Source organism: Pieris brassicae, chromosome 11 (genome assembly GCF_905147105.1).
Source record: "Pieris brassicae chromosome 11, ilPieBrab1.1, whole genome shotgun sequence".
Lineage (NCBI taxonomy): Eukaryota > Metazoa > Arthropoda > Insecta > Lepidoptera > Pieridae > Pieris > Pieris brassicae.
Window position 1 is genome coordinate 14,219,743 of NC_059675.1, and position 25,290 is coordinate 14,245,032.

General features: G+C 33.6%; 2 protein-coding genes across 2 annotated transcripts; both read right to left on the reverse strand.

The window, feature by feature from the left end:
- Positions 1 to 1,501: 1,501 nt before the first annotated feature.
- LOC123716596 (nose resistant to fluoxetine protein 6-like) lies at positions 1,502 to 13,005 on the reverse strand. The gene is made up of 13 exons (XM_045672420.1): positions 12,714 to 13,005; positions 11,053 to 11,276; positions 9,072 to 9,283; positions 7,988 to 8,055; positions 7,738 to 7,919; positions 6,771 to 6,922; positions 6,132 to 6,300; positions 4,940 to 5,133; positions 4,429 to 4,570; positions 3,092 to 3,275; positions 2,458 to 2,600; positions 2,015 to 2,124; positions 1,502 to 1,719 (listed from the first exon to the last, which is right to left on the reverse strand). Exons 1-13 carry the CDS (start codon positions 13,000 to 13,002, stop codon positions 1,620 to 1,622), a joined length of 2,169 nt encoding a protein of 722 aa, XP_045528376.1. The 5' UTR covers positions 13,003 to 13,005; the 3' UTR covers positions 1,502 to 1,619.
- Positions 13,006 to 14,805: 1,800 nt separating this feature from the next.
- On the reverse strand, positions 14,806 to 23,824 carry LOC123716597 (zinc finger and SCAN domain-containing protein 31-like). Its single transcript, XM_045672421.1, has 5 exons — positions 23,700 to 23,824; positions 19,102 to 19,816; positions 17,537 to 17,731; positions 16,210 to 16,458; positions 14,806 to 16,022 (listed from the first exon to the last, which is right to left on the reverse strand). The coding sequence occupies exons 2-5, from the start codon at positions 19,741 to 19,743 to the stop codon at positions 15,846 to 15,848; spliced, it is 1,263 nt and encodes a 420-aa protein (XP_045528377.1). The 5' UTR covers positions 19,744 to 19,816; positions 23,700 to 23,824; the 3' UTR covers positions 14,806 to 15,845.
- Between the last annotated feature and the right edge of the window lie 1,466 nt (positions 23,825 to 25,290).

A 25,290-nucleotide genomic window follows, 5' to 3' on the forward strand; every position in this document is an offset into this window, starting at 1 on the left:
GCTACAGTATTCGCTTATTAATAAAGCCTTATAATAACAGTCTGAATTATAAATATCAGTCCGCATGGAATCAAGTACTAAGTACGAGTGCAAAGAAAAATACCTAGCAAAAACAATGTTATAGCTATCTTAAGCAATGCTTATTTTCAATTCCACATCACAAATCATCACGGTCGAATCGATTAAGGTAGAATTTTTATGATTGTTTTGAAAACTTAATTTTGTCCTTTAGTATTCAGTTTGTATTAAGTGGAGCTGACGACGTTAAACATACTAAAACTTTGACACAAGTATTTTCTGTCGAAGCAATCATATAAGAATACCTGATGACAACCATTGTTAGCTGTGGTTTACGCCGTAATCCGAAGGAAGCCGATGCAATATAGCCTATTTATAGAATTCACATTTGACGCTGGAAGTATCGTATTGGTTCAATCATATCCGTAAAGGTATTTCATAACTCATAAGTAGGTAGCTATAGGTACGTACGTAATATACCTACGTGTCTATGAAACCATATGTAAGATTTGGTGTCGATAGGTGTGTACATTATTATACTATTTTTACCTTTTTTCATCCAACCGGGTAAAGCACTATGAACACTCGCGTTTTGCGCATAAATCCTTTATAGACTTAGTTTTCAGAAAGGGGCGCGATAGTTGGACTGGCCGCGGCGGCGGCGCGCAGCAGAATCGCGCGGCCTCGACCTTGGCCGTCAAAGCAGCGCATGCGCCCCGCGTCGCGTCGCCCCTCGATTCCTCCGCCAATTATGTCATTATGTTTGCTGTTGTTGTGTTGCCAAACAGTCGCGCTCTGCTGGAGATGGATCCTGATTTCTAACATGCTTTACACATACATAGCTATAGCAAACATATTTGTTCACCTATGAGTCCTGTAGGAAATATACTCGTATGCTTGTAATCCCAACTGGTTACAACATATCCACAAATATTGTAACAAACTAGTTATTAAGATAGGTATACATATATAAAGAATAGCCGTAGGTCACAGCTATTTACCCTTTGGAGCTGCTGTTGTTCAATTATAAAAAAATATGTATGTGTTGTGGATTAAAAGGTTTATTTATTTCCTTACTTGGATAGTATTTGTTAAGTTCAGTGAGAAACTAATGATGTTGTTTATGTAGATGATTAATTAAGTAATTGATTACATTAATTAAATGATTAAAGTCAAATTATTTGCGTTGTATCTCATTGCGATAAAAAAATTGCCACTTAAGCGAATTTTAAATAAATGTATCACAACGCCACCTAACATTTGAGTACTGAACTATAACAACTTCTTTCGTTTAATTTAATATGAATATTGTCAATCTGGGTTAAATTGTATTAGTGCATATGTATAACAACAGATGGCAGTTGAAACAATTTGATAAACAAGATACACCAGAGCTATATTTAGACTATTTCTCAATGGTTAATTGTATGAGCCATGAGGCTTTCATATTTATTTAAGTAAAAGTTAAAAACATATGTAAAAATATAAAATAACTCTTTATTAAAAATATCATCTTCATTAAGAATATTTTACAAAGGTCAGTCTTATACACTTTACGAAAAAAATAATTTAATGCATAATTGTGTCTTTGGAGTTTAATATTAAATCTTCGAAGATGATACAATATCAATCGATGGGGGTAGATTATCTTGAAGATGGCCGTGTATTTCAGGTTTTCTTTCGTCCAACGGCGCTATTTTTCTGAAGAAAAAAAAATACGTGGTTTTAAAAAACTATATGTTTATGTTTTATTGACACTGGACGCTTTCTTGACATGTGCAAAACAGTGATTATTTATTTATATAACTTAAAATGTATTTGATCCATGGTCTAATTTAACATTAATTAAAACAATAACAAACCGGGACTTTTCCGATTTTTAGACTATTTGTCCACTTTGCTATTTCGGCGGTTTTAATAATTTTAATTATATTATACAAATTGCATTTAAAGAGTATAAACATAATTTTCTTTGGTTTTATTAAATAGTCAGTACCTTGGTGAGAAAATATAGGTGCATAGATTATTGAAAGGTCCTTCAGCCAACAACCAGATGAGAAGAGACGCGAGGCATCCTACTAATATAACCCCGAACGCTGATGTGAACTGAAAATTTGGTAAAAATACATACAAATGGTTAAATATGCATAGTTAATTAATTAAAATTTGTTCATCTTTCACAGCGAATACTTTGGCAATTAAATCTTGCTCGTACAAAGAATTAACGATATATCAAGCGCAGGCTTACTTTCATATAAAGTAAATCTTTCAGTAAATTTGATACATAAATGAGACCAAAAACTTTTGATATTTATTTGTCTAATAAAATTATTTCTGTATTAAAAGATAGTTTAAAAATGGAGAGAGTTGTAACATTCAGAAATAAAAAAAAAACAAAGATATAAACGACAAATACTCATGCAAGTCATCAAACATTACCTGTCTTATATAATCGTTGTGCTGTGGATTTCTTGATACTCCAACATTTCTGATGATCAACAATGAATGTACGAGATATAGGCCGTAAGCTAATCGGCTTAGAGGCACCCAGACGTGCCAACTAAAGAAGCTTTTTAACAAGGCTAAAATAGATTATAAAGTTTAATATGTACACTGAACAAGTTTTCCATACAAACATCTATCTTCATGCAAACTGTTAGTTTTGATTATTAGAAGAGCTGCTTTTGTTGTCATTTTACACATAAATAAAATAAATCAGTTTCCTCAGATTTCTGTTTCATGATCATTCAATGAATGAATCATTCAATCAATGAATGAATGAATGAATCAGTCAATCTAATCCTGAGCCAGATACACGCCGTCTAAGGCAAGCCGGGAACCTCACAAGGTTTTCCTTCAACAAATGTTAAATGCGCACATAGAAAGAAGAAATAGGAATATGACTTCATCGTATGACTCTCATCCTGGAGGACATTACATTGTCAACTGTGTGACAAATTTTAATATCAAGACAAGTCTGTAAATTGCCCGTCATTGACTAATTTACTGGTCGTTTAATACTTAAACAGCTGTTATTACAACATTGAAACAGTCAAAATATTAAGACACTTACGCACGTGTCCAAAGGCGCAGCTTAAGACAAAAATGGAAATGCTGAATGCCCAAATTGGTCTATTTAATGCGGCATATATGACACTTTCAGCAACCGTGTAACCCCTCCATAGGAAAGGGGGGCCGGAGAATAAAACCGCCCCCATTAATATTACTGCAGCACCAGCTCCTATTGTTGCCCATTTCTGAAGAAAAAAATTATTGCAGAAATTTTCTTTGAGAAAGTTCGGTTTTTCTTACTTGGACTGATTACTCAAGAAGTCAAAAGATCTTATTTAAACACCAAATCTCAATTCATACGTATCGCAATTTTTTTAATAATCACACTTTTATATATATATGAAACTGCTATTTATGTATTCTCGAATATTCTAAAATATGAATGAAGTGTGTCAAGAAAAACCAGTAAATAATTGCTAACAATTTACATAATGAAACTATGTTTTATCGTGTTTTCTGATGATTACAATTTAGGCTTATAGGAGAAAATATAACATACAAAAACTTTTATCATAATTGCTTTATAGCAAATAGTATAACGTCTTATTGCGTCCATAGCTGTCACTCGGTTGTATGTTTTAATATATGTTGATTGATACGTTATATACACAAGAATGTTTTAATAGAATTCTTTATCGTATATAAACACGTACATCGACGGTTTCTTATTGTCCACTGCTGTAAAGTTCTTAGTTAATAAATTCAATAATTTGCGCAAATATTTTATGAAAAACTTATAGATACTATTATGTATTTATTACTTAAGTTGATGTTAATAAGCAATTTTTTATGTCTTGCTACTTACAAAAAACGAATTGCCGCCTTTTTATATCGTAGTTTTTTTTAAAGAACAGGGGGCAAACTCACCTGATGTTAAGTGATACCGCCGCCCATGGGCACTCTCAACACCAGGCTCGCGAGTGTGATGCCGGCTCTACGTACGTACGTTCTTTTTTTTTGAAGGACCCTTAGTCAAATTGGTTTGGAAATACTTCTGTGGGCAGCATACAGGTGGTGCACAGCAAAAACTGCCTTAAAAACCGCTCACTCGTGGAACGACGGACGTGGAGTTGATACGGGTGGAAATTCGTATTCGGCCTCGTCGTCCGGTGGTGAAACTCAGCTGGAGTTATTAATCCGAACAACTCCTCTGAACACTCCCCATGATAAATGGGGTAGAAGCATTGCTGAGCTCACCAAGCTTTCTCACGAAATGCCAAATGTCTAAATGTCTTAACAGATGAACTCTGTACTCAAAATTGTTTCCCCTTACCAGTGACTGTGTCACAGAGGTGGTCGTAGACACTAGCTTAGTACTAATCTTTTTACTTTGATTACCTGTGAAATTGTTTTCTGCTTGGTACTATAGTACACAAAGACATGCCCGGTGAGAAAGCCAACGAGATATGCGCCGTATCTGGTGTGACTTTTTATATAGGTTAGATGGAACTGCTCATGACGACGAGGGTCTACCACAAAGCTAAAAATACAAATGAAAGGTCAATCACATACAATCCACATTTCCGTTTGACGAATCACAATAAAATGAAACGCAACAACGTCCTTTGGGATGTGGTTTTGTTATTAAAATAAGGGTGCTTGTATGTTCATGGAGGTATGTATTAATAATATAAAACTGATAGCGTTTTTTTATTGTGTGAGAAATGAACATATATCACTATTGTCTAATATATTTAACAATATTATCTGTTCACTTAATCCTTTAACTTTAACTTACTAAGTTTTTGCGTACACTGATGTTGTTGTTTGGAGTGACGACCTCACTGCATGATGAGTAAGTTCTATCTCCGAATTAAATATCCTAATTAGTTAAAGCTGGTACACTTACTTGTAAGTAAACAACTGAACCGGAGGCAGCTTGTACAAATATGTAATGACGCCCGGAATGATGATAGCGGCTATCATTAATAGAAACATTCCAATTCGACCCAAACTAGAAGATTTCGTGTATACCCAGTACATTAATAATGTTACTATATAGAAGTGGAAGTCGCAGGAGATGTACCAGGTTACGATCAAGCACTGTAAAGATGTGAATCAATAAGTGTGGCGATACTTTTATTACTTGTAAAAGAGCGTACCAATTCCTGAAAGGCTGTCAACCCACTTGGGAGCCGTCTGGCAATGTGTGTGTCCATGGGCGGGCGGTATCACATGACATAAGGTGAGCCTCTAGTCCGTTTGCCTTCTATTTCAAAAAAAATCCGAAGCTTAGGCATGGAAATAATTGTTTTATTATAATCTTCTCTTATTAAAATCTTCTTGTCTTCTTCTTTTAATGCCTCTCCGTTACTGGAGGTTGGCCGTCAGTCTCTTGAAGCGTGTCTTGGAGTTGCAAAACCCGTCCTCTCCCTAACATTGCGAAGCCATGACTTCTTCCTTCCACCAACACGCTGATTATTTTAATTATATGATATTAAAAATAATATACCGAATTTGCGTTCGTGTTATAATATTCATAGGGTAAATCATTTATTCATTTATTCAAGTTTACCACATACATCATACTATATTTACAGTGTACACTATCTTTTCTAAAATATATGACAATTTTGGTAAACATACATGTTACAATTACAATCTTTAACATACAACAAAATAACCAGCAACACAGAAGATCAGGTACGTAACTATGATTTCTTTAAAATTGAAATTTCTGCAGATAAGACCGCTTAATCCGTCATAATTGCGAAAATTTGAATGAGAGATGAACTCTGAGCATTAGTTATACTTTTGCTTCTAGATGTATGAATACAAAAGGATTTGTACTAAAACTAGAAATTTAAAGGTTTAAAAAAGCTCCTTATAAAAGCCTCTCTCTAATTCTCAGCAGCATATATCATGCATATACAATCGTTATTTGATAATTTTTATAAGATAATAACTATTTTGGAAATTTCCTCAATTGAATACTAAATCATGAATCAATTTTGTACTCGTAATGTTTTGTGAATGAAAAAGTTATGGTACTAAGTAAAAAATAAACAATATAAATTTAAAATTATGTAACATTTACTTACTAAGTTATGTGTATCAACGTAGTTGTTCAGCATCAATAGATTCAACCACCAGTTTTTCCGGCAGGTGCCTGTTTCAGCTTCCCGAAAGCTGTTCCACAAAGGCCCGGATCCCATGTAGGGGTAGACCGAGGCGGTGAAGAAAATGACGTAAGCATACGCTATTGTTAATCTGAGAATAACATTTTTTTAAATTATTTCATATTGTTATTCAATAGTGATTTCGAAGTTTAGTTGTTTGGATTTAAAACAGCACTCAATTCGTTTAAGAAAAATCTTTAAACATACTTAAAGTTCCTAAAGCGCGCAAGACAATGAAGGGTTGATAATAAGGAGATGTCAAAGCCCAACTGAACGTCTTTATAGATCAAAGTTGTTCTTTTACGAATTGGAAAAAAATCGTGAAATCGTCACCAAATAAACCTCGCTCTGTATGTGATTGTATGTTTTGTTTAATTCATATAATAACATATACATACGGTTTAGATTAATTACTTAACCAAGCGTTTAGTAGTTGTTAAGGTTTTTATATTTGAAATTAAAAAAAAAATATGCGTAACGTCCTCTGCGATGTTTTCGCCAGTGACTTCAAACAAATATAGAAATCTATAATGTTATTCGTTACATAATATCAATACTTACCGAATATATCTCTTAATAAGAGCGATAGGCAAGCTTGGAATTCGTTTTAGTCTCGTAAAAATATTAGCTGTTAGAAAGCCAGACAGCCAAAAAAATGTATCCACCGAAAGATCATTGTGTAAAATAAACATTCCATACACGGATAGAGCATGCTGAAATAATGAAATGTATTAATCTATCATGTTAATTAACGATGGCGCTATAAAACGTGTTTAGTAAAGTAAAGTCGGTGACAAGCCTATATCCGCGATATATTTCGTACAAGATTAGCTCATTACGTACTTGGAATAGAATAATAAATGAGGCCAACTTGACAATGATCACCAACTATGGTGATCAGTCTTCGGCTTAGGGGTCTAAGTCCTCACGATGTTTTTCTAGTTACGAGCGAGTACACACCCTCAGCGATGAGTGTCGCACGCGCATGCCACTTAGTTTATTAATATGATTAGATATTTTGTTCAGATTTTGACGAAATTCACACGCCTAAGATCATGTCGATCGCGTCTGAGTGAAGCCAACGTCTTCAATATGTCTTACTTCACGTTCAACGCTTGTTTGGCACAAAGTCCACAGCTGTATTAGAAAACTTATGAAATGCCGGCCCTTGCGAGCCTTCTGGCAATATGAGTGTCTTAAGCTATAAATATCTGAAGCCCTCGAGTATGTCCATGGCACAACATATAGCTGATGAAAAGGTATACATTATATAATCTTATATCTAAGCTTCGCAAACCAATAGTTCTCTATGACGCTCGAGTAAATTTACAACAATAAATAAGATTGGGAGAAAAATAAAAATTTGGGAGAGATTGGTAGAAAAAATGTTATATGGGAGAAAAATAAATACTATTTCTTTCTATTTCTATTTAGCATCGTGGGCTCCCCTACTATTGGGTAAAATAAGAAGGTTTGACAAATACAGATTGAATTTAGTCTCTAGGATACTATTTAGACAAAATGTTACCTTATCAATGGTGTATCCGTTACTCATTGGCCCTGAATTGCTCATCCCAAACTGATGGGCTATAACTATGACGCAAATTGTAAAAAATCGAATCCCGTACAGAACCTCGATGCCTTCTTTCTTCAATTTTAAAAGATTTTTCGCATTCTCGTTTATATCGAAAGCTTTGGTTACAAAGTTACCTAAAAGCAAAAATTATTTCAATAAAAACATCTTTCAATGACAATTGACAGTTCATTTTATAACTTACAGTATTTCGAGCCTTTGTTTAAATTCGTGCTTATTAGAGCGATTGCCAGGAGACCAACAGTCAATGCTCTGTAAATAATTTTATTTAATAATTAATCTTAATAAATATCTACTTATAATATATTTCCTCCATCTGGGCTTTTATTTCCTTTGGAGTAGACTCTGGGGCCGTGAGGCTCCTATTAGATAGTACTGGGGATCCCAGAGCTGGTGCTTTCCTCACTCGAACGAACAAGTATCTCAATACAGCGAGGACCTGCTGCTAGTGTTAAAAGTACACTGCCCTGCCCCTGATGGCACCATCTTTTCAATTTGTTTTAATTTTCTATTTATCAATTATTTTTATATTATTAATAATTTATGTAGCGAATGAATATTGTAAATACACTATATTTATTAATTATAAATAAATTAATAAATATCCTTCAATAAACATAACATTTTTCATGCTCTAATTAATTAATAACTTTAGGTATTCGTAAACTTAAACTCAATTAGTTACAAAATAACTATTTATTTGCTAAATAACAAGAAAGTATTGAACACCCAAATCTGCGTAAAAAGGAGACAAACCGACTCGTCATCTTTTTATATTTAAAATTCTACAGTACGTGTATATGTCACTGAACTCAGCTTAAACGGCTGGATAGATTTGCATGAATTTTTTGTATGCGTTTGAGTGACGCCCTGGATGGTTTGGATTCACAAATCAGCCCATCAGTTGGGGCTGCAGTCAATACTTTTATACTTTGTTTAAAATCCTAATCGCTTGAAATATCATGCAGGACAACGTCTGCCGGTCTGCTAGTGTTATATAATTTTATCAGTTCAGTTCGCTTAAATTGACCTAATATTTGTTGTATAACGCCCAAAATTCATAATGTATCCTCAATCTAAGATTATAAACAATCCTGGATTGATTCAAACATTCACAGCTCCCTGTTTATCCGCATTATACTTTCATACAGAAAATGCATAATGATACGCGTACGGGAACAGATAATATTTTTAACTTTGTCTAAAACACACATTCAATTTTTGTTCCCGATTTACACTATTACTATAACTTTGTAAGATTTACTCACATAAACGAATAAAATAGGGCATCATACTCCAAACGTTGATTTGTTTTTTCGCAGCTGCTTACAGCCACATTAGCCTTAAGACCTGCTGTTCCCAGGTGGCTGTGTGACAAGAGGATTCCCATTAAACGAGTTACCGATTGTTTTTCACAAATTGCTGGCACACATACACCCCACGTTAGCTGGTTTAGAGGCCTTTCGTAGGGCCCAATGTACTGAAAGAATATCACGTATATAGTAGTTATACATTTATTTTAGGTCACCGGTTTTTATTATTACGGTTATTATTTAAAATTACAATATTCTTATTAATAAATCAGTGGCGCTACAACCTTTTTAGGTCTGGGCTCACAATTGCAACGATTTCATGATAATTTGTCAATCTAATAGGCAGGCGGTGCTACCATTGGTTGCTATTGGTGCTACCGCCGGAGATTGGAGTGAGGTCATTAGGCTAACACTGCTCTGAATTAATATATACGTAGGTAACACTGAAAATGTTTAGAAAATGAAAAACGGCTTAATGTAGAATGTTGCCAATACTTTTATTGTTTTTCGAAGTAATCTACGTTGCTCTCTATTCGTCGCATTCGATGGAACCACTGAGAAAAGCAGTGGGCCCATTCTTCTTTAGGAGTCTCTTCAATGGCATTTTCGTACGCTTTCACCGCATCTTCAGGGCTCCTAAAGCGAATACCTCGAATTTTATCTTTAGTTCTTGTGTATAAATGAAAGTCACAGAGTGCCAGGTCAGGACTATATGGCTGATGACTCATTATCTCCACACCTGCCATAGTCAAATATTAACTAGTCCATGCCCTTCGCGTTACTGGTCGCAGACGTTATACCAGATGGATTCCCCATTAAAGTTGTCTTCCTGAGGCCTAATGGTTCGAGTAATATTTTTTGAACTTGACTCATACCAATGCTTACCGTATCTGCTGATAGGTCACTCTCTTATCGTCCTGTATCATGCGTCGCACAGCACTGATGTTATCTTCAGTAGTCGCTATTAAAGGACGTCCCTCACGCGGATCATCATTGAGATTGCTACGTTCACGCTTAAACATGTTACACCACATGTGATAAGTGGCACGAGATGGGGCTTCATTAAGCAATGCTAATCGCAGCGATTACAACGAAAGCCATGATAAATCATTGACCGAAAATTATCTCGCGTTAAGTTCATTTTCACGTGTAACAAGAGTTTTCGATTTGGCGCCAATTCACAAAAACAAATGACAGATGAATGCAATATACTACACTAGGTTACCAAAGAGTTCTAAAATTTAAATTCAAAAAAAGTTTTCATTAGCAATGTTTCTAACTGGCCGGTTCTAAACATTTTCAGTGTCATCCACGTATAATGCGCGCTTAAAAATCTTGTAATACATCTTTTGCGCTTTGAAATAGGTCAAAGTGTCTCAGTAAGAAAATAATTTCACTGAAAAAGTATAAAATAGAAGTTCTTCTGCAAGGCTCGTTCTCGAACTTACTTGAAAACTATTTAAAGGTGACTCTTTATATGAATATCTTGATACTTTGCCATGTTTTAATTTTCCCTATAGGTTTTATTTAAATTAAGTAAATAAATGTCTTATAGTCGAACACTTTTTCCGGGATGACATAAAAAACGAGTGGAGCATGATGTTGAGACTCGAGCGGTAACGCAGATTTGGCTCGGCATCGAGAGCAAACAACGTGTATGGCGAGAGAACGTTAAGATATTTGCTACCGAGGCTAATAAATGGTCTCCCCAATCAGATATCAGATAGCCTAACGCTAACCAACATAAACAGTACATTAAAAACTACTTTTATATGCAATTGTCGCGCTCCTAAACAAGACTGCTATGGTTACATTAATACAAACCACAGCGGTTTTCTAATGTAACTTATTCTGATTATATTATATTATTTTGTATAATAAAGAGAAAAAAAAATAATTTAAATTATTAATACAACTACAAAAAACGTCCTCTCACCTCAAGCAAATTTAACGCTGACTGGTGGGGATCATATGGGTTTAACTTTCGTTTCTTAGCATTTTTGTCTGTTCTTTCAAGTACAATCTCTGCTAAGCAGTACTGAGCCCGCAACTCCTCGTGATCTTCGTACCACGGCGCGTCCATACATTCATCGTAGTTACCAAGCTGGAAGCGACTGCCATATAAAAGACCCTGTGGCTCCGCGGGTATAGAATCCCAATCTGGAAAATATTGTGTGTGAAACTGCAGGTTTCCATTATAAATATTACCGTGTAACTTTGGATGGCAAGTTGGTTTGTCATTTATAAACATAATATTGTAAAAACAACTTTATTTAAAAAAAGTTGTTGCAGTTCGCTTGGCATATTGTTGACTAACTCTATCTACTAAATTTGGAAATTTATTGGAGATTACTGCGTGCTTCTTTTTTATTAATATTAAATATTTATACCCAACATCGACGTCATTTGTGACGAATTTTGACTCATTTCTGAACAATACATTTATTTGAATGGACATTGTGTGCAAAATATCGGCTGAATATGGTAACGACAGTGTGCATGCACAATGCGGAAATATGTTAAAACTGCAGTTCATTACTAATTGAATGTGTTTGTGTATAACTTTCCTCGTTAAAACATGATTATGAAATGTTAAATATGCTCTTATGTAACTTTAAATTACACTTTTTGCAACGGTAAAATATTTACAATTTCAGAAGACAAAATTGTATTTGACTCAATAAAAATGTTTATAACAGCCCACAGGTCATGACCATTTAGAAACTTGAATAACAATTCCGAACCACTTTGAATCTTAGTAATTTCGCACACAATAATTATTCACGTAAAAGAATTAATTGGGCAAGTAATTATATAGAAATCTTGGTTATGTCCCAATTAATATCTCAATTTTTAATTTTAGAAAGTATTACGCAACCTTTTGAAAATATATTTATGCTGATTTAAAAAAAAAGTATAATTTTTGTGATTTTACTTAATTTTGAGTCGTTTAATATTTGGATTTACAATTTTAATGCCAACGACCATTTGTTTTTATACTACCAACGAGTTTTCCTTTTGTAATTATATTTGAATCACTTGCAACAGACTATATATTTTATATTTATTTCATATACGTTACATTAAAATAAAATCAAATAACATAAATTAGGGATGCAACGGGCGGCCTAATTGCTAACAAGCAATCTCTTCCAGACAAAAATACTAGGCAAGAAGTTGGTCAAAAAACAAAATTACAAGTAACACTGAAAAAAACTCAAATAAAAAAACTTCATAAAATATACAAAAAACCAAAAGTGTATCGGTATTGACGGTTCATGAATTAAGGAAATACGTGAATTACAATCGATTTCACCCGAATAAATACTTTAATACAGAATCGATTAAATTTAATAATAAAAATATCCAATTTCGAAGCGTCGACAACTTTTGTATACAATTATACAAGATTTAATTTAAAATTGCCGACATCTCTAGTTATGAAATTTACCCTGAATATTAAAAAAAATATACACAAAAAGATTAATTATTTCGGGATCATCGACCAATAATTTATCAATTTCGTCGAAAAAAAATTACTCAGAGTGCCCAAGATATTATTGGTAAATATATGAAAAATATTTGAATTCCACTTACTCCAAACGGCCCAAAGCGTAAAATTCTGCAGATTTCGAAGCAGCAACAACGTCTGTTGCAGGCACGGTTGCTCCTCTTGGGTCCAATTTTGGTTTTTTAAAACAAACAACACATCCTCAAGGTAGACGTAACTTTCGTTAAAAAGAAACGTCTTTGCAATACCATTATTTTTTCCTTTCGACTCCTCTTTATGAGGCCCACTTCCGACATTTTTTGCAACGACACCTGAACTTAAAACAAAATTAATTGAAATAATAAGTAGCACCGTGAATCTCTGTACTGTCTGCATGTCTCTGTGTCTACGAACTGAAGCTTAGGCCAAGATGATACAATATAAAAGAAGTGGAATTGCATAATTAATGAGGAGTTATTATCACTTATACATACCTACCATTGTGTTCTAATAAAGATTTATTACAACAGGCAGGGAGCGAGCACGCAAGGTACCTTTAGCAAATCTGCAAACTCAAATACTATGTAAATTAAAATAAGTCTTATGTTATTTACAATTTTTAATCCATCAAGAGCCGTATGTCTTCTTTGATTCTAGTTTATTATACAAATATCCAAGTCTATTTCCCACGATACATTTTCCTAAATTTAATTAATCAATAATACATGTTTAATGGTATTCTCAAACGGGCGTCTGTAAACACGACTTCAATAATGAAGTTAAAAATTTAATGTTTATGACATAATCCTAAACAATCGAAAATATACTCAATCAGAATATATCCGTAGCGCTGGTGACGCAAACTATGTTTTGCGGGATGCGAAAACCAAATATAGGAATGCTAGTTCTGCTGGATGCAGATCATTACAGAATGTTTCTATATTCCCTTTACCTTAGTGTTTGCGCGCCACCTATTTTGGCTCCGGCATTTTATTGGAACAGGGATAACTTGACAACCCTTGTTCTTAAGGTACAGGTTCTAGTATTTATTTTGAGGTTTAAAATGTTTTGGCAGAGATGGCGCTAGCCATGTGTTAAATGACAAAACAAAAATGTTTTTTGTTCAGTCTTCCTATTTTTTGATGTTCAAGAAATGAAACCTATAGGTAATAATTTTATATATATTCATAATTAAATCGTTTTGAACTATGATAAACATTAAATATAAACAGTTGTTTGTCAATTTAATATAGTCACTAGGCAAAGTATTGAACGGTTATTGTTTGTCTAGTGTTATGTTTGTTTTGTTGATGATTATTGCACAATTAAGGAAATGAAATGCATTTTACGCTACAATTTAATTCATTTATTAACTTTACATACATTGACAATATAATAAATAATATACAAGGCTTATAATTTACAAATTTTAAAGTTACTTATTCTAAAAAATATCAAACAGTGCCCAAGCTATACTAAAAAGTGAACACACATTTATTTTTGCATAATATTATACCTTTTTATATTATATACCTATTTCTATACGTCACAGTCAGTTAACTAATTGACAGCTAATTTGAAATAACATTTTGAATACAATTTTCCCTATTTGTTTTTCTAAACATTGAACATACGTTTTATAAATGCTACTATTACACAAAACACAAATATATATTGATTATACTTTCAATTGAGATCGCCAATATGTTTATTATTACCAAATGCATAGAAGACAATAATTTTGGGTATGAATGTTAAAAATTAAGAATTAAAATTATAATATATATAAATCTAAATATATTTAATTAAGTTTAAAATATAGCGCCATTTATGTACATCTTTGGAACGCGTTTCAAGAACACACTGACTAGATTCCACTCTATATTTCCTCTTATTTATATATCTTAACTAATTAGGGGTGCAACACATTTTGCTTGTCATACTCCCCATAAACTCATAATATAATGATAACGTTATACGTTTTTATGATAAAATTTTAGAAGTAGCTTAAAAATCGAGTACTCAACATATAGATTTATGTAGATAAATAAATTTGAATTTTAAAATAAAGTTGTAAATAAAACTTGACTATATAGTAAAAATAAATTTTATATTAAAAATGACTAGAAAGTATACTACTTTTATAATTTGACTAGATTTACGATAAAAATAAATAGCTTGTCTTAATTATTATTCTGCATTTCTTTTATTCGAAATAGCTAACTATAGTGACTAATGAAAAAATGACTAGACAAAACTTTATAAGAATATATTGAGACCTAAAGATACTTGACTAGTTATGCTTGACTAGGATTTGTTTGACCGAAAAATATTCCCGTTATTCTTCTCGAGAAATCATGACTTCGAGACTTCAAGAAAAATAGAAACAACTATTTTCTGATTACGTATTTTAATAATAATTTTCTTGTTGTTGTTTGTTGTTTCGGGATTATTTGCTGTTGCCCATCAAGTGAGCAAAAATATATTTTATAAGTATTTGACTAGATTATACTTGAGATCTTAGATTAAATATTTGGTTTTAGTGACTAAAACTTACAAAATCTAAATGAAAGTTTACAAAATATTTTTATTTGGTTTCAAGACTAGAAGTCATACTAATAATCGTACATTGTACCTCTATTTATAGTGTCATAAGTAGGACATGACCCCCGAGAATCGCCATGGAGGCAATGAAAGAATTATGTGAAGTATCGATGCGGTGCATCTAAAAATATGCACAAACTTATTGATTTTGTAATTTCAATACAGAAATGACCTTTAAATAGGTGACATTTCAATTGTTAGACATGTATAAATTGGTTTCGAACCTTTTGAAATTATCTGGACATCAAAACGCATTTTCAACTTCTCTGGAGGAGATTGCTACATGATATACTGATTTTTAAGCTACTTCATATATATGACTATGTTATATTAAATATGTTATTTACACATGAGATGTTTGACATCGTCTCAAATCATTTTGGAATGTTGCTGTAGGAGAATGTACACTTAAAAATTTCCAAATCAATAAATCACTGTACAATTCGTAATTAGCTAAAGCACACATATACACCATTATACCTAAACTACGTGATTATTATTTACGATTTATACACAGAATCTTGATGCTAGAAGTACCTTTAGGAGAAATAGAAAGAGTCTCCATACGGCCCTGAATAGGGGTAGGCAGAGCCAAGGTTGTACGGAAAACGCGGCACTGGCCGCAGGATGTGACGTCAGCCATCCACCGTCCCGCCCCCTTCGTCCTCCGATCCCGTAACATCGAGGCTTCGGGAGTCCTCAGAGGAGTAATTTGAAGGACAGCGGGCGCGAACATCCTCCCAGCTCGTCTCTCTTTGCAGGGGCGGTATCTTACTCCAGAAGTTGTTGAAATTGTTGTCTCGCACGATTTCCTATGAAACATATTATATTTAAACTAAAAAATATCTAAACTATTAATGTCTCTATATATTGTTTAGATTTAATGATTAAAAAAATGGATTTTTAATCATTAAATATTATCAACCGTACTACAACTTATAAATCAGTTCGAAGTATGTTCTTTAACAAGGACGTTGCGATTTTAAGTGTTGAACGTACCGGTTGATATGAATAATCAACTTGGACTTGACGGAAGGCCGATGGCTCCTTATCGATATCGTTGTCTGGTTGTTCATGAGCTAAAAGGTGTTTCCGTAGATACGCCTGCCTCCGGAAGAGCTTTCCACACCTCTCGCAAGAGAAGCGGCCGGACTCTGTGTTCGCAGGCTCTCGACGTTTGGTCGCTCCAGGTACCCTCGGCTTATGCCATCGACGATGCGAAGCCAGATTGGCTGGACAGTTAAATACCTGCAAACATATACTATGTTGTACACAAAATATTACCCCCTTAAACTTAAAATGTGCTTTAAATTGTTGTATAAGCTTTTAATGTTATTCGTACCAGAACATAACATTCATTTATTTAGTACATTACAAAAGTATAATGTCGGAGAGAATCTAGTTACTTACTTTCGTACTTTGAATTATTTGTACTTATTATGATATTGAAAATTAATAAATAAATAAGTAATTTCCTAAAATACCATTTAATGAATAAAATCGCTATTGTTTATGGTATAGGTTGTATTGCGCATCAATCAAGGAATCCTAGACCTATTTTGTTGCATAATTACGTATAGATAATTGCTTCGGTGAGTTGCATCAAATAAGATAAATGCTAATGATCAGCGTCACGCACAGTATTGTCAATTAAAATAAACATTTGCTAATGGTGTATTCCCATGGAAAAATGCCAAGTGTTCATCCCCTAAAAATGGGTTCCCACGAACGGGACATGTCAATAAAATCAATTTGATAATAAGAATGATTATGGAACAACGGGGACAATTATATTGGAGCTTATTACAGTTTAAACGTTTATAGTTTAAAATTATAAAATAATTTTATTAACTTTGGGAGGAGAGAGAAAGATGTTAATTTGTATTAGTTTTTTTTATATATTATAGTAGGGGTCCAACGAGCCTAAGGGACGCCTAAAAAGGGCTGTCATCGCAGCCCACGGACAAACATTTTCAGTGGGTGCGTTGCCGGCCTTTGATGGAGGAGTACACTCTTACTTTTAAAATGCCTTGTGCAACAGACTGTGGAAGTCAGTCATCAAGGTGATGTTGATGAAATTTTGTATTGATATTGTTTCTCTTTGATAGTATGGTATAGTTAATAATAAAACATGTATATTTATTTATTAAATTCTTATGTGAAATTCTTGATGTCAATCAATAAGCTTCGGATTTTATATATCCTACTATATAAATCCTAAATGTACCGCACAGTTGTACAAGTACTTAATTGCCAAAGAAAGTTATTAATTAAATCTTGGTAAAATAAAACAATGAATACCGAACTAGAAAAATAAGAAACTCACCTTATCGCATTCAGGACATCGGTATTCAATATGGACAATTCTTGAACATCTGTGCTGGGCCAGGGCAAAGGCGTCATTGTACAAACGCCTGCACAGTCTGCAGATGTATCGACCTAAACGATTCTCGATCGTTGCTATTAAAGCCTTTGCCTCCTCAGTCACTTCCACCACGTTAAATGCGGGGTCTATGTCACCCTAGAAATAAAAAATTGAACTGAATGACTCATCTTTTGATAAAACTAAAATTTAATATGAATTACTTAGTCGCGTCCAATATAAAACAAAAATCAAACCCTTTTTAGGTCTGAGCCATATATTTATGTATCTGTTTCATGGTAAATTGTCAATCTAATAGGCAAGTAGGTGATCAGCCGGTTTTCTCACTATGTTTTTCTTCGCCGTTCGGCGGGAAAGAGATTGTTGCCCAGCCGGGGTTCGAACCTACGACCTGAGGGATGAGACTCGCACGCTGAAGGCCAACACTAGGCCAACTTCCAATATTATTTATTATTAATATCAGATGCAAAAATCCCTAGTTGTAGGTTTTCTTCTAAGTCTTATAAGGTATTTTGTGTGTATACTGTCGTTCAGTATAAGCGTGCCCGAATGAATTTTGAGATTTAATCGTGCCCGGACGTAACATTTTTATAAATAACACGTTTTGTGGCATAAATTGACGGAGCCGCGATAAAAATCACGATAAATCCAAAAGACGGGATTTATTTCATGAAATGTCTCTAACTGCTCCAGCACTTAATGGGGCGGCTCCCTCGGTTATTAGCACAAAATACAACAGTACGGGATTTAATACCGTTTAATTGCACGATAAGAAAAGTCACCCGCGACCCACAGTAATTCCATGGTGAGAACTATTAATTAACAGCTCGTGTGATTTCGCTTTTGTCTTGATATTTCTCAATGTACTTTTTAAAATGCTTTCGTATAATACCTAAATTCTAAAGCTTACTTAGATGAATTTATCACTAACATAGAAATAAATCTATACTATAATCAATCCCAATTATTACTACTAGAGATTCCAATTATTACTATTATATATATATAATCCACTTCTCATAAAAATACTTTTCAATAATCGAGGTATCAGAGTCAATCTGTTTTTGTTAACAATCTTTGGGATGACCGATTGGTATTTGTATTTTCTGATTGATATTTGTATAAAAAAGACGGATCCACACTTTCTATAAAATGTCTTTGAATTCGACTAATCAAATTTTGACATTTAGCAATCTAAATTTCGATTACTTTGAACGATTCGCGATTGTTGCGGTGGTATTTTGTTGTGTAATATTTATCTAGCACGTTAAAAACCATTAAAATGGATTTATTTTGAAGTATTCTCGAGATTATAGCTCAGTCATCGGATTGGCATGATAGTGACGGTGAACAAGAAAGGTTTGTCTTCAAATAGTTATAGTTGCTCTCGAGAGCGTTACAAGGAATATAGCAGTCATAAAAAAGTTTCTCGTACGAATTGTCTTTACCCTTAAAATAGACTTCAGGCTACACATTACTATATATGCTATGAATAAAACTTAATTTACCTTTCTCACTACTAATGTCTCGTCTTCATCAAGATCTCTTATAATAGTCCCTGATACCGGCGAGGTCTTATCTTCGTCAAACATCAATCGCCTGACAACTTTGCTTTTTTTCAATGGCTGTTGCGGTTTCGGTGATTTTCTGGGGCGCTCTTCGACATCCTTGATCTCAACAATTTCTGGGGAACTTCTACCACTTTTTTCTCCATCGTTTGGGAGGCAAGTACGCAATTCATCGAAAAACTGTTTTGTAAACTTTAATTTTTTAGCTTCGGGGCTATCGCTGTCGTTCGAATTTTCTTCGTCAATTTTTCGTTTAATTTTGTCTTCAGGTTCATCTTTCGTCTCGTCGTCCTCAAAGTGACGAAATATTTTAGGTGGTTTGTGTGCTTTAGTCTCGGTAAGTTTTCTTTTTTGAGGTGGTGGAGTACATGGAGGAGTGATCGGTGTGGTTTGCTTAACAGAGAGATCGAGGGGTAACGATGGTTCATGGTAGTACGAGAGATATTGTTGAAGCAGCGTTGGATGCTGTTGTGGGACAAGATCGTGGAGATAGTTACTGGATATATGAACCGGTGGAGCTGCATACTGTTGGTAGAATCTTGAAGAAGCTAAGCGATGAAAGTGCGGCAAAGCTGCCTCCATATCTGCCGTTGTTTGTTATTGAGATATAATCATTATTTTTCCTTCGTAAATACTTTCCTTACAATCATTTTATCTGTAACAAATAAAATGTGTTATTTAATAGGTAGCAAAAACGTACGAAAGGCAGACCGCCCCCGTTGTTCAATCACAGAAGTGGACCATTTCACTGATTGTAACAACGTTAGTGGTGAGAAATACGATTTTCGAACAAATTATCTGTAAAGATTGCAATAGTTATATGTCTAAACCATACAGAGTTTATTATAAAAATTATCAAGTTATAACATGTGTAATTTCCTGATTCAAGTATTTCTCCATTTTCTTTTATTTTATTAAAAATAAATAAAGCCTTTTACATTTTACTTAAAAGTTTGTTAAATTGATATTTTATTACTCTATTATCTATACGACCTTCGGAGAACTAGGTTTCGCTTAATTATAGTAATAGAACACTACACATTTACTAAAAAGCTAGCAAATGAAATATAAATCCAAATTGTCATTGTTAGCTCTCACGGTCACCCCATTTATGTCGCCCTCAAACCAACCCTTTTTAAGCAAACTTTTTTAAGCTTAAAGCAAACAACATGAATAAGTTATGTTTTAATGGTCGCATTATGGGTGAATTGTATACACAAGAATAATTGTCTCATGGGATGATGCAAAACACGATCTGTATAAGGTTTTATTAATTTTACTTTGTAATTAGCATAATATATTTTATTTAATTCATGTTAATATTCCTTGGTTACGGATTAACTCCTAAGCCGCGTATCAGGATCGCAATAGACAGTAAATTGCCAGGATTAAGGACACTTTACGACGAGATATATGTTATTGTTAAAGAATACTATTTTCTATATACAAAGTCGTTGAGTAAAAACTAGTTACAGATATTTAAATTAGAAAGAATGTGTTCTAAATTTAATCGTTATACCATAAAGGAAAATAAAACATTTTTGCTTTTATTATTATCCGTTATATTTATGTGAATATGTGTATTGCAGTATAATTACAATTAAAAAACATCGCTTGACCAAATAATGAAAAAAGTAAGTATATATTTAGTAACGTCATTTATGATAATACTTAGGCTGGGCGGTACTATGTAGTGGGCGGATGCGTTGGGCGGGCGGCGCTCTCTCAGATTAATAAAATATTCATATAATTGAATAATGAATTTATATAGCGTCATTATTATAAATGATACGTAGTTATTTATCACGTATAATATATCCTAGTTCCTACATACCGATTAATGAATGTTAAAAAGAAATTGTAACTTAACAACGTGAATGGAGTAGAACAACTACATTGTAATTGTATATTGCCTTATATATATATATATATATATATATATATTATTTATTACGTTTCTTTATCAGAAAAGAGAATATTAACCAATAGTCACAAAATATTAAATAGTTATTTACAGTTTAAGGTAGGTTTATGAATAAACAGGATAAACGTATATGCAAGCTATTGTTTGTCTGGTATATTTGTGTATACCATATTTTATTATTGTACGTATAAAATAACGTTATTATTTAATATAAATAAAATTTATTAGTCAATTTATTGCGAAAGCCTTCCTATGACCTAATCCCCAAGTAATACCATGAGGCACAACCCATCAGATCAGAACATCAGAGAAATGAAATATGTTTATGAAAATATTATGTAATAAGTTTACCAGAATAGAACATATGTACAATGTTAATACTCGGAACAAACGCAGGCTGCAATTTCCTCGTACTAGAATATCTAAAGTTAGCAATTCTTTTAACGGAAAAGAGATACTTTAATAAAATCCCAGAGGCTCTTTTCCCAGCCTTTTAATAAATTTAAGAAAAGCTGTGTAAAAAGGCTTACAATAAAGTTAACGATTATCTAGTTGATACAGGGCCTGCGACTAGTGTTAGACAGGCTAATTCTAATAAATTTGCGATATTTGTTTTACAATAAGTGTTGTTTGCCATTTTGTATGATGATTTGCTATTTTAAAAGATGTTATGTTATACATGTATCTTGTATTCCAAAATAAACATATTTTCTTTATTTATTTATTAATGAAAGTTGTTAATTTTTGTATAAAAAATATAAAGGGACTTAAACTTAATTTCCATTACAAGGGGACAATCTAAAATTAATTCACATTGATCAGACAGTGTATTATTAACACCGTCGGTGTAAAGTGATGGTTTCATTTAATAACCCATTTAGTTAACGTATAATTATAGGCGTTTCCGCGTTCAATTATTACTATTATTATTTTGTTACTTTAAAATGATTTATTTTAATTAAATGACCTTGTTACATAAACTAATTTTAATTTATGTTACTCTCGTGCCTACCCGAAACAATGTTTATGATTTTACCGAAAATCATATACTCAGATTCTATATGAGTTATTACATTAGTACGGTGTAATATACAACCAAGGCAGTTCTTCTACCGTAAAAAATTGTGTCATCCATTTAATGTCAAGTCGGTTAATTCAGTCCCTACTTAAGGAACTTTTTGTCTTAAGTTCTAACGTAATTTGCTAACCTAACAACGTCTTATAGTGACCATACCAGTATTACAAATATTTTATGTTAAATTTTTTGTAAAGTTATTTTTAAATCAGGCTTTTAATTTAGATTAGTGTTGGCTTAGTGGCTTCAGCGTACGACTCTTATCCCTGAGGTTCGAGGTCGATCCCCGGTTGTGCACCAATGGAATTTCTTTCTATGAGCGCATGTAACATTCGCTGTAACGGTGAAGGAAAACTTAGTGCGGAAACCGGCTTGCCTTAGACTCAAAAAGTCGACGGCGTGCGTAAGGCACAGATGGATAATCACCTACTTGCCTATTAGATTAACATCATCATGAAACGGATACAGATATCTGAGGCCCATACCTAAAGAGGTTGTAGCACCATTGTTTTTTTCTTTTTAATTTTATCCACAACGAAGTTATAGGGGCTTGACAGTGGTCTGACCTGCTTCGAGAAGAGGACGGCATCCACTTCGACTTGGCGCGCGCTCTGCCGTGCCCAGATAAAACATTATTAACACTTGAATATCATAAACCCTTTGAGCAATTCTACTATAATATCCACATACTGGTACATTGTTAGTATTATTTTTTATTTTAAAACTATTCGTTAGTATTTGTTTAGCTGTGTATAATTATTGAAATATATCTATGACAAGCTCTATTTAGTACTTCCACAGGTTCATACTAAACTATCTAAAGTTCCCTGCATCTTCATCTTCGTATGATTCTAATAGTTTCATGTTTCGCAAAGTTCAACGCGTATGAAGAACCACAAGTTGCTTCCTGAGTAAACGATACTGTCTAAGAAACTTCGAAAACGTCTCTATTAAGCTTTAGAACGAGTAACCCATACTGTAATTGCAAGCTGTAATTAAAAGCAAAGTTTCTTTGTGCGACTTTATTTTTATTCCGGGAATAAAGTTAATTGACAGTATCGTAAAGGTTTAGTACAGCTTAATCGGAATTTTCCTTGGTGAAATTTCAATATAGAAGCCACGGACAACTTATAATAATACATAGTGTAAATCTTTCAGGAAAACGTTATTAAATTACGTTAGTTAAAGTATATGCAATTTTATTCACGCTTATACAAATTCTTATAGGCGTCATCAATATATTTTTTAATTTAATAAATTATAACAATTGTTGTATTTAATTTAAGCCTATCTCAAAGCTTGTAGCACTGGTCACTCTAGGTGGAAATGTTTCTATGATTTTACTTGTACATAGTGACATAACACATTATTACGAACAAAAAGTACGTTAATATAAGGATTATTTGTATAAAAAAATTACATGATTTTATGTGAAGTAATTTACAGAATAAAAGCGGTCAATGTCATGAAGGGTTAATTCATGGAAAACGCAGGTGCGTGAGGGTGTTACTATGGCGAAAAAGTGAATGTGACTCATACCTGTTCCTGATCCTTTGGTGACTAAGCCGGCACCCCTTGGAAAGCACAGAATGAACTCAGTTACCTTAATTTTAGTGATTTGAAAACGGAATGTTTTGAACTTTTAAGTTGCGATGTATAATTGACCAGTATATTTGTTAGGGGTGCGCGACGTCCGCTCTGGGGCGCGTTCGGGATAGGACTGACGAGTGGTTGCAGGGTGCTTACCTCGGCGCGTGCGGTCGGCACGGGTTTCAACCCTCCTACAGGATGTTCTACGAATTATTATTAACTGCTATTTGTATTGTGGTTGGAGCTACTGGCTTGTGATAGCGTAGACAATAAGTTATTTCAATATTTATAATCAATTTGATTTGATGTTAAATAATTTGATATTTGAAATGTGGCGACTAAATACAATTACGTAAATGCCCCTTCCATTCTAACTTTGGTTGGTTGGATGTTGGTGGTATCGATTAATCCCATTTGAATGTAGGAAGATATGTTTAGTTAAAAGCACTTCCGGAACAACCTGTGTAGGCCACTGAAGCGTGTACTATACCCCTATAGCTATGTTTACGAAGTTTTTTAACCCGTGCTAAAGATAAGGCCCGCATCTTACATCACCTTGCCACTTGTTAGTTCACTGTCATTCTTCGTGTCTCTTTCTTATTTCATATAACAAACGCGAATAGATATATTTTTTCCGAACTTGATACATTCGAGGTAAACAGTATCAGCAAATACCTAATTAGTATTTGAGATTTAAATAGGTTTTATACTGCACACTTTGCTAAAGTACGTACGTATACTATCATATATTATATATAGATATGATAGCATCAGAAGAGATCAGGAGATGTGAAATAAAAGATAAATCTCCATCTGGGCGGTTCCGCCCAAGCGCCGCCCAATCGTAGCTCCGCCCAATTACCGCCCAAAGCGTGAAAATAATTGAATGTAATTGAATCATCATTCAATTAATAAAGTCGGGTGTCGTAATTACGCTCATTGTTTGAATTCACAGAATTTTGACGTTAAATTTCATATAACTTCATTATGTGTATTCAGGAAGACATATCTACACTCCAATTTCTACAAAATATTGTTATTCCTATTATTTTATAAATATGTAAACTTGCGTTTCTAATTATCTTAGCCTTAAAGCTCTATACCAAAGCCAACTCAATAATGGCACAAACAATCTTTCATCTGCTGTAATTACTATAGATCCTTAAGTTAAATCGCAGTCACTCAACGATTTCTAAGATGATAAGATAGGTTATGCAATGTTGGCCTAGTGGCTTCAGTCCCTAAGGTTGTACATTCGATCACCAGCACAGTCGGGTGACATAGAAATCTACGATGATATTAATATTACATAATATTGGACGTGGCCTAGTGTTGGCCTAGTGACTTTAGCGTGCGACTGTCATCTCCGAGGTCGTAGGTTCGATCCCCAACTGATTTTTTTTTCTATGTTCTATCTTTTCTATGCTGGAAAACATCGTGAGAAAACCGGATTGCCTTAGACCTAAAAAGTCGTCGGCGTGTGTCAAGCACACTTGCCTATTAGATTGACAAATGGCCATGAAACAGACACAGAAACATC